Consider the following 10,097-nt stretch of genomic DNA (forward strand, 5'->3'; position numbering starts at 1 on the left):
GCCCGCGCCCCACCCCGCACTGTCGGTGCCCTCCCAGCGGTACCTGCCTGCAGCCTGACCCTTCTCCCTCCCCACAGCCAGGGGACCAGAGGTTGGCGCACAGCGCCGAGATGTATCATTACCAGCACCAGAGACAGCAGATGCTGTGCTTGGAGCGGTGAGCGCCCCCACTCTCTTCCCCTCTGCTCCACAGGGACCCGGCTCACTGCCCCCATCCCCTTACCCAGCCACCCCCAATCCGAGCCCACAGCCCCATCACCCAACCGGGCTATACCCACCATGGGCAGCGGTGTGTTGAGCACCGCCTCTAGCCTGGGCCACTGGCCCTTGGAGGGTGCGCAGAGGACCCAGCGATCCCACCCCCATCCAGGCACAAGGAGCCTCCTAAGGAGCTGGACTCAGCCTCCTCAGACGAGGAGAATGAAGACGGGGACTTCACAGTGTACGAGTGCCCTGGCCTGGCCCCGGTGAGTGCCTGGGGTCGCAAGAGCAGCGGCATTACCAGCTGGAGAGGTTCCTCCACAGCAGGCTGTCACCCACCCACAGGGCACCGCCCATACCCTCTGTCCCCTCCTGTGCCTGCCTGCCTGCCTGCCGGCCTGATTTAGTACCGCCTTCACAGACAGGGGAGATGGAGGTGCGCAACCCACTGTTCGACCACTCCTCGCTGTCTGCGCCCCCACCAGAATCCCGCTCACCACCCGCACTGCAGTGACCTGGAGGCCAATGCCCAGCGCATTGGCTTGCCTGCCCAGGGCCCCCCAGGTTGGGAAGGGCAGGGCCAGCGTTTCCTATTAAAAAGGCACTGTTCTTACCCTCCTGCTTGTGTCAGGGGGGGAGGCACTGGCCTCCTGGATCCCTGGCTGGGAGATTCCCTGCCTTGTTCTTGGAGACCTTGCCAACCCCCTTGCACCTCCACTGTCCAGTCTGCACCCTGAAACTGGAGGGAGTGAGGAGAACCATAGAACCCAGGCATGGGTAGGGAGTCCTGGAGACAAAGCCAATTAAAGTCTGTTCCAAATCTGAGCCTTCTGGGTGTGTTAGAGGTACTGGTCAACACTCAGCCCCCACCCTGCACTTGGGGACTCTGGTGGATGGACCCTGAGTGGGGGCACCTCTGTAGGGTATTTGTGAGGACCCTCCCATGGAGGCTAGAGGAGGGGCAAACACAGTAGTAGCACCTCCTCCCTTTTTACTGGGCCCCACCTGACCCACACACCTGTCCTACAGTGGGAGAGGGTAGGGAAGTTCTAGGTCCTGACTCTCTAGAGGACCCCATTTGATGTCATGTAAAGGGCTGGACACACACCTGGATTTGGACACCTCCATTCCTGCCTGCTGTCCAACTGGGACAGAAGGCCAGGGAACAGGGTACAGGCATTGTGAGTTTCCTATAGAGGAGCACACAGACCTCAGGGGCCCCTGCATTTTTATGGCATGCTGGTCAGAGGGACCTGAGGGACACAAATCTACGCACAGCCAGGTAGACAGGGGACCAGGTGAGGATAATTAGATGACAGGGTGCCCTTAATGCCTAGAGCTGGGATTTAGCCTGTCACCCCCCAATATAGGGAGCAAGGAGGTCCAGAGTGAGGGGGGGGACATTGTTTGGTCGAAGCTGCTGAAATTGAGCCTGCACCAGGTCAGGGTGCAGTGGGGGTACAGAGACCAGAGCCAACTGCTCGGCTGAGGCTGGGAGGATGGCTGCTAGGGCCGGAGTCCAGGCTGCTGGACAGTCCTGAGATGAGGAAGGCAAGGCCAGTCTGGGACCAGCAGGGCACTGAAGAGTGGGTAGGGCAGACTGGTAGACATAGGATCTCCCTGCTTGGAGCTACTGATTTTTCTAAGCAGTTATGTTTTGAGGGTCAGAGTCCCCACCAACCAGGAAGCCCCCTTGGCCTTTATCCCCTCACTCCTCAGCTGTGACCTTGGACTGGTCTGCAGCTGGGATGGGGGCAAAGTTTGCGCTGAGCCAGGCATGGTGACACATACCTGTAATCTCAGGAGCTCTGGAGACTGAGGAGGAGTATGGCAAGTTCCAAGTCAGCCTCGGAAAACTTAGTTGAGGCCCTCAGCAACTGTCTCATAATAAATAATAATGATTTTTTAAAGGGTTAGGAATGTGGTTCAGTGGTTAAGTGCCCCTGTGCTCAATTCTTAGTACCAGAAAAAAAAAATGTGTGCTGAGCGTCAAGCTTGGCACATGCATGTCCACTGCCAAGCCATTTGTCTGAAGTAGTAGGGGAGAGGGCCACAGAGAGGTGGGACGTAGGGAGACTCCAGTCTCACCCCAGGGCCAAGAGTGGCCAGGCACCCAGCCAGTCTGTCTCACAGGTGGGATTTACAGATCCAAGGCTGGAGGCTCCCTACACCAGGGCCATCCTGCTGGCCTGACCTGGGGTCTGAGAGCAGCCACCTGCCGTGTCCCATCTTCTAGACCTTCTGGGGTCCCCAGTCTGTCCCCAGCATCCCTGCTGCTCACTGAGGCCTTGGCAAGGAAGGTCTGCCTCCCAGCGGCTGCCACCATGAGGGAGGGAGCCTGAGGGCCTGAGCAGGGGAAGACGGGCAGGGTCCCTGCAGCCACTCCCCTGGCAGACTCCTGTGAGCTCAGCACCCCCGCTTTTGGGTTCCATCAGTCCCAGGCCAGTTTTATGTGTCTTTGTTTGCCCCCCTTCCTCCTGTAAGTCCCAGGAGACAAGTGGGCTGCTCTGGAGACAGCAGGGGCTCTGGAGATCCCAGTCCTGGCTAAGTGGCCTGACTGGCCCTGCCCAAGGCCCAATTCTTTGCCACCAGCAGCTTGGGAGCCCTGGCTGCTGTCCTGTCTCTGTCCCAGGGCCCCTGCTGAGGGGTACCTTCCCTGTCAGTAGGAAGAGGCTGATCTCACCTTAGCCCTCCGGCCCACCTGCCGAGCACTGAGCCCGCCTGAGTCTTCTACAGGTCTGTCCCCCACAGCCCAGCTCCTCTATCTGCTTCTCACCAGAGAAAGCCCACCGAGGCCTCTGCCTCGATGCTTAGTGGGACCCGCCTGGTGTATCCCCGAGCACAGATGCCAGAGGGTGAAAGCCACCCCCCCAGCACAGACCTGGGGTGACACCATTTATGGAGATAACCTCCAACCTAGCAGTACTCTGGGGCACAGAATGTGCGGTGCTCTGATCCCTGAGTCAAGACTGTAGGAGACAGGACTTCCTAGTGTCAGCCCCTGGGAGGCGATGTCCTTCCATTGCACTTCAGACCCAGGCCCTTGGAGCTGGGTTGGTGGCCCCAGACTCGGGGTCCCAGTGGCAGCTCCCTGCCAGCTGAGCAGGGCGAGGAGCACATCCTGGTGCAGAATGGGACATGCAAACCTGGGGTGTAGTGCATGGGTCCCCACAGAGCCACCCAGGAGCTCCCAGAGATGGCAGGAGCTGCCCCTGGACATGGACAAGGACATGCTCCCCACACTGGGCTTGATGGGAAAAGGGGAGTAGAGGGGCTGGGCCACTCCCATGCCCTCAGGTGGCCCAGAAGGACTGCCCTGATGCTGCCTGGACCACCTGGATCACAGCACTGTCCTTGCACTGCCCTCTGGGTGTGCCTACCTTGGCTCCTGCCAGCCTCCAAGGCCCCATCTCCCTCGGCCCCCATCTTCCCAAAGGCAAGCCCAAGGATTCCTGCAGCCCAGCCTACCCTCTCACAGAGTGCCAGGGCCCCTTCCTCCGCAGCGGGACACAGCCAGCAGGGGGCCCTCGCGGCATGAGTCTGACTCTGTCCTACCTAGGCCAGCCCTTGGGGCCCAGTGTTGGTCAGGCAGGCTGCCAGGCTCTGCCCTGCTTCCTGTGGTGCCCTCAGGCAGAGGCTGAGTGTCCCTCACCCTCTGGCCACCCCAGGTGCTATTGTCTGTGGGGGACAGCAGTTTCCAGGTCGGTGGCCTGCTCTCAGTCTAGAGCAGGGTCCATGGAGTTGAGGCCTTTTCAGCTAGTCCCCTTCCCTCCACGGGGTGGACCCTGGAGCAGGCAAGAGGGCCTGGCTGGGCAGAGTGAAGGATCCTGATCCCCTCATCTCCATGCCGCTGGGCTGGGTTGGTGCCCACCTGTGGCCCTGAGAGCCCAGTGAGTCAGGCCTAGCTGGGGGTGAGGCGGCAGGTGGAGGCCCCAGCTCGCCCTCTGACTCACACTCTCTCACCCTCTTATTTTTTCCTTTCATTCTGACCCATTTCTGGGCCAAATCTCAGAGCCCGTTTCCCAGCTAGCAGTTTCTTATGACAGGTGCCTGCGGCTGCCAACCTGAGCTGGCCCGTGTGTGGTGGGGAGCAGCCTGACAGCATCAGGCGGAGGTGGGGGAGGCTCCTTCGAATCCACCCAGGAAGGGAGCAGGCTGTGGGTGTGGGCGAGGTGGTGGCAAGGGCCCCAGCCAGCCTGGCAACACAAACAGGAAGGACAATAGGCCGGTTGCCCCAGGCTGATAGGATGGCCTCCTTCCTGCAGGCCCTGCTGCCCGAGGGGCACCCACCACCGGGAGAAGAGGTGGTGTGAAGTGAGGCCTGAAGCCAGGGCGTGGCTCCCCTGGGGTGGCCCCGCTGGGAGAGATGCCAGGGAGGGGCCCAGGTCCCAGGTGCCACTGTGGTCATCTCCCTAACACTGGGTGCTGAAGGACAGGGGCTCGGGTGGCTGTCCGTGCCGAGGCCAGTCTTCAGGGCGCAAAGTACCTCAGGCCAGCTGGGCGGTTTCTGAGGTGCCCACAGCCCTCCCTTCCCCTCAGGCATTGCACAAGCGCTCCACCGCAGCAGGCTGCTGGTGGGGGGTGACTCCGAGGGGCCAAACTGCCACTCGTTCCTGGGCTCCCCTCTGCCCCCATGATGGGTGTGCGGCCAGCAGCTGGTTCCTGTCCCAACGGCAGCCTTGTGTCCATGTGGGTTGGTGGCGAGGGAGAACCAGTGGTTGTGGCGTCCAGGAGTGACTGGCAAGGGGCTGGTGGGGGGTGGAGGGGCCCAGTGGTGGTGTTGGGGCAGCAGAGCTGGCCCACAGTTCCTGGCTACTCTCCTTCTAGGACTCCTGGTCTGGGCCCTCTGGCATCTAGGTCTGGCTTGCCACACCCTGCCTGGAACCTCAGGGCCCTGGGGCGCAGAGTGGGAGGTATGGAGATGGGGGCACCACTCTGCCTGGGAGCAGGGTGCGTCCTGAGCAGGGGCCACCCTTCAAGGCATCCAGATCTACAGGGCTTGTTACATCTCCACCTTGGGGGGCAGGGGGAGGAACCTGACCTCAAGGCCCCAGACTGTGCCCCAGGGCTGGCTGGAGGGAGGGGGAAGGGACCTGGACCTCAAGCTGGGGCCAGACTTCTTCTTCCTGGAGCCAGAGCCAGACTCCGCCCGACAGTCTGTCTGTCAGCGTCAGGGACACAAGGACTCCTTCCCTTTCCAGCCTGGAAAGCCCCCTGCAAGGCAGCAAGGAGGAAGGGTGTGACCTGCAGCTCTTGCAGCCCACCCGGGACCCTGGGCCCAGCCCACAGCCTCTAGGTTCTAGGGGCACACGTCACTGGGCAGCGCCCAGTCCCTCGGGGGAAAATGCAGGCTGAGGTCTGCCCTCAGGAGCACATGCTGGGGTCTCCTACCACCCCAGGATGGATCCCTCTCTGGGGATCTCGATTCTGGGGACAAGGCAGTTCCTAGAGGTAGCAGGGACGAGATGGGGTGGGGTGGCCCCATAGAAACCTCAGCCTTGGGGAAAGAGCTGAGCGCAGCACATCTGTGACACCAGAGGGTCTGGGAGACCACGGCCAGCTGCATAGGGGAAGTGGGTGATGCCACAGGGAGGGGCCACAGACTGGGGCAGTGCACTTGCTCTATGAGGGTGCCCTGGGTCTGTACGGTGGGTGGCATAGGGGGTGCCCATCTGGGTAGGGGCTCAGGGTGCTCACACGGGCAGCCTTCCCTTCCCTGGACCAAGCAGGCCTCCTCCTCCTCTTCTGGTGCCCAGCTGGTCAGGTCTGGGCCTCTCCAGAGACCATCAGGGGCAGCTGGGGCCCTGGCTTCCTGTAGCTAACCCCACTCCCAGCAGAGGAGCAGAGAGGGAGGTGGGGGTGGGGACAGTGGTTGATGCCAAAGGCCACGGGGGCAGGGGCGGGGCAGGAGTGGGAAGGCCCCAACTGCCCTCACCTTGGGCAGATGAAAGCACAGTGCTTCCAGGCAGGGGCTGAGCAAGGGGCACAGCTGTGATTTCAGGGTGCCTCTGTCAGAGTGGCTGCTGTGATTTGAGAACCTCGGGTTTCTCCAGTGACTGATTCTGGGAGGTTGTGAATGAGTAATGCCAGTGAGTAGCTCCTTGGGGACCCTGGTTGGGAGGAGGGGTGGTAAAAAACGGGGACCTGCAGGTGTCCTGAGCCGGGTGTCAGCCTCTCCTCCTTGTCCTCCTGCAGGGCGTGGCACCACCTGGAGACTATGGGCCTGGGGGGGCCTTGCTGGGGGGGCCCTGCTCTCAGTCCTCTGGCTCCTGTGGCTGCTGGGGTCAGCCCCAGGTGGTGTGCCAGAGCCCCAGCCCATGGTCACCATCCTCATCTGGCATTGGCCCTTCACCGACCAGCCCCCAGAGTTGCTGGGTGACACCTGCACCCGCTATGGCATGTCCCGCTGCCGCCTGAGCACTGACCGAAGTCTGCTGGCCAGTGCTGATGCCGTGGTCTTCCACCACCGGGAGCTGGAGACCAGGAGGGCCCGCCTACCCCTGGCACAGAGGCCACGTGGGCAGCCCTGGATCTGGGCCTCCATGGAGTCACCCAGCAACACCCACGGCCTCGCCCGCCTGCGTGGCATCTTCAACTGGGTGCTGAGCTACCGGCGTGACTCGGACATTTTTGTGCCCTATGGGCGCCTGGAGCCCCGCTCTGGGCCTGCGCCCCCAGTGCCAGTCAAGAGCAGGATGGCCGTCTGGGTGGTTAGCAACTTCCAGAGGCGGCAACAGCGTGCGAGGGTGTACCGCCAGCTGGCACCTCACCTTCAGGTGGATGTGTTTGGCCGTGCCAGTGGGCGTCCACTGTGTGCTGACTGTTTGCTGTCCACCGTGGCTCCCTACCGCTTTTACCTGTCCTTGGAGAACTCACAGCACCGGGACTACATCACTGAGAAGTTCTGGCGCAATGCGCTGGCAGCTGGGGCCGTGCCTGTCGTGCTGGGACCCCCGAGGGCGACCTATGAAGCCTTCGTGCCTCCTCATGCCTTTGTGCACGTGGACGACTTCGGGTCTGCCCAGGAGCTGGCCGCTTTCCTCAATGGCATGAACGAGAGCCGCTATCGTGGCTTCTTTGCCTGGCGTGACAGTCAGCGCGTGCGGCTGCTGGAGGACTGGCAGGAGCGCTTCTGTGCCATCTGTGCCCGCTACCCCTACCTGCCACGTGGCCAGGTCTATGAGGACCTGGAAGGCTGGTTCCAGGCCTGAGCTCCCACAGGTGACAAGAGGTTTGTGGGCAGAAGGCTGATGTTGAAACCAAACCATGGGCATCCGGTCCCCAGGTCAGTCGTGCTAACCCAAGGCTAGGGTCAGAGACTAGGAAGCAGGGAGGAGCAGGCTGGGGGGCTGTGGAGCAGGCGCTGGGGGAGGAGGGGGGCTGGTGGGGTGCATGTTGCTCAGGCTGCTCAGAGAGGAAAGGCAGCAGAGGATCTACCTCCCCACCTTGAACATATCTCTGTAAACAAGGCCAGCTGAAAGGGTGGAGGCCGGCCCTGGGGACAAACCTGGACACCCTGGACATCCCCAGTGAAGGTGCTCTAGTCCTGGAGAGGCAGGCGCGTGGCCCTGCTCTTCCTGTACCCTAGAGCCCCTGTGTGCAGGAGTGTTTGGCAACCCAGGGGCCTTGCAGGAAGGGAGGGTGCAATAAAGAACTGCAGACCTGCTGGACACTACCCTCCAGCCACGGGTCCTTGCTTCTGACTCCAGCCGGCCTGAGTGGCCTGGGGGCCCTCATCCTCCTTCCGCCTAAGACTCTGCCAAGTGGCACCCTCTCAAGGTGCCTCCCCTGACGCCCAGAGGTCTAGGTGTATGGAGAGCAGAGAACCACAGCCAGAAACCCAGGTGGGCTAAGGTGCATCTCAGGCCAGAGGGGCTCCTGCGTGTGACAGGGCCTGACTGGTGACTTGGAGTCCCCGTGGTGGTGGTGGCAGCCTGGCCGGCTAGGGGGTTGGCCTTGAGGATGCTGTGGCTGCCAGGGAGCTCCTTTTGGTGTTCTGGTATGGGGAGATGACATTAGAGGTGGGGGGTGAGGCTGTTGGTGGTGCTGACAAGGGCCCTGGCTGGCCAAGCCCCTGGGGTGGGGGCAGGGGCTTCTCTTGGGTGGGCAACGGATACGAGCAGGAAGCCCCCCCACCCAGTAGCTTGTGGGGAATGCCTACCTAGCTTCCTGTCCTGACCCAGCCTTCTGGGCTAACTGGGGAGAAGTAAATGTCCTGAGACTGGGGATTGGGGGTGGCGTTTGTTCCCTTGCTCTACCCAGGGTCACCTCCCCTACAAAGGACTTGGGAGGGAGTAGGGAGTTGCAGTACCCTAAGTTTTTCATTCACTTTGGGGGTTCCCTCTGTGCATCCCAGGCTGGACACCACACAGCCTCACACTTTCCCATCCCGCTCACAGGCTGGTAAGAAGCCATCAAAGCATCCGGTAAGACGGCCCTCAGCTCCCTGGGTCCAGCTTTCCCTCTGCTGCCCTCTGCTGGCCATGTGGAGAAATGAACCCTGCAACCCGCTTAGGGCTGGGAAGGTTCAGTCCTGTTCTGTCCTGGTTGTGGCCTGTCTTCAGCAAGTGATGGGTCACCTTTGTGGAAGTTGGAGTTGGACACCTATGACCCTCAGACCTGGTGATACAAGCCAGCATAGGAAGGCAGACTGTTTTCCAAGCACCACGCCTGTCCCCACCAGCAAAGAGCTGTTTCTGGGGCCAGGGTCCCTCGAGTCTTCTCACTGCTCAGAGGACTGCAGCTGAGCAGAGCACCCAGGTGTCCTGCCAGCCCCATGGCTGTCTGTAGTGGGCTACAGCTCTATACTGCTATTGATCGGCACTATAGTTTGAATACTAGTTTAACTTTTTCATACAGAGCAGAACTGTCACCCCAACAGTTTCTCTGCCTGGTGTTCACATCCCTACAGAATGGCTGGATGCAGCCTGCTTGACTCACCCCACCAAACTCACACATGCAGATGTGCCACAGCTTCTACTATTGGTCACAGTGTGACCCCATGGAGCTCCTGCTGGGCAGCTGGGCACCGACTGTGGTACATGCCTGCAGTCCAGCTACTTGGGAGTGTTGAGGCAGGAGGATCACTTAAATCCAGGAGTTAGAGACTAACTGGGCAGTGTATCAAGACCCCCAACTCAAAATAAGAAAAAAAAAATCTTGCGGGAAACTCGTTTGTGGGACCCAACAAAGAAGATGGACCAGGTCCTGCCCCACCTGCCCTCTCTGACCTGTGAGTATCTGTAAGGGCAGTCTTCATTTTTACCTCTTTCCTAATCGGTGAAGGGAGGGTGCTTTCCATCTTAAAAGCCTAATCAATATCACTTAGACAACAGGTGGCTCATTCATTAGGGACACAGGAAGCCCTTATGGGGTGGCTCAGGCCATTTCAGTCCCCCTCACCAGGGGCCTCCGTTAAAGGGCACCAGTCAAGATGTGCTGGTCGGGTTGGACGGGGTCTTTTGCAGCCTGGAAGGCAGTGCCTGACCTGCACAGGTGAGGTCTCTGCCTCCATCCTAGGTGAACCCGCACTTGTCCTAGGTTAGAGCAGCTGACCTCCCTGCTCCTACCGTGCTCCTCGGGGCCTATCGGGCTCTCGCGTCCAAGGGAGATCTCTGCCTGGCATGGCGGAGTTGAGCGTGACCTGGTGGGAACCAAGGCCTTCAACTTTCCCTCAGGGTGCCTGGATGATAGCGACCACGTTGGGGCACCTCTGCAGGCGACCCCCAGGCCTGGAGTCCCTGGAAGAAGCTACGGTGCACAAAGATTCTTAGATCCGGAAAGGGGTGATCCACGGGTCTCGGTTCAGACGCGTGCTCTGAGGGGTCCCTGCTACGGCACGGCACGGGGTGGGAGGACGATGGAGGCCTCGCTCGCCGCGCAGGTGCAGGCGAGCC

At 61.0% G+C, this 10,097-nt stretch overlaps 2 protein-coding genes across 3 annotated transcripts in view; both read left to right on the forward strand.

Moving 5' to 3' along the window:
• LOC107159114 (ectonucleoside triphosphate diphosphohydrolase 2-like) overlaps window positions 1-1,026 on the forward strand; it is a 14,773-nt gene extending 13,747 nt beyond the window's left edge. Inside the window, exons 14-16 of the mRNA XM_015505653.2 lie at window positions 21-157; window positions 371-467; window positions 623-1,026. Of these exons, the coding sequence (XP_015361139.2) occupies window positions 21-157; window positions 371-467; window positions 623-715 (327 nt within the window). The 3' untranslated portion in view covers window positions 716-1,026. The remainder of the gene's footprint in view (window positions 1-20; window positions 158-370; window positions 468-622) is intronic.
• Window positions 1,027-5,322: 4,296 nt separating this feature from the next.
• Fut7 (fucosyltransferase 7) lies at window positions 5,323-10,008 on the forward strand. 2 transcript variants are annotated; one of them, XR_007351243.1, is made up of 3 exons: window positions 5,323-6,290; window positions 6,397-7,486; window positions 8,601-10,008. XR_007351243.1 is itself a non-coding variant. In XM_048813280.1 (2 exons), the coding sequence occupies exons 1-2, from the start codon at window positions 6,278-6,280 to the stop codon at window positions 7,410-7,412; spliced, it is 1,029 nt and encodes a 342-aa protein (XP_048669237.1). In that variant the 5' UTR covers window positions 5,324-6,277; the 3' UTR covers window positions 7,413-7,883. The 2 variants fall into 2 exon arrangements, 1 of the variants encoding a protein (XP_048669237.1); XM_048813280.1 differs by lacking the exon at window positions 8,601-10,008 and having other exon boundaries at window positions 5,324-6,290; window positions 6,397-7,883.
• The last annotated feature ends 89 nt before the right edge of the window (window positions 10,009-10,097 follow it).

The sequence above is a fragment of the Marmota marmota genome, unplaced genomic scaffold (assembly GCF_001458135.2).
Source record: "Marmota marmota marmota unplaced genomic scaffold, marMar, whole genome shotgun sequence".
In the NCBI taxonomy this organism is placed as follows: domain Eukaryota; kingdom Metazoa; phylum Chordata; class Mammalia; order Rodentia; family Sciuridae; genus Marmota; species Marmota marmota.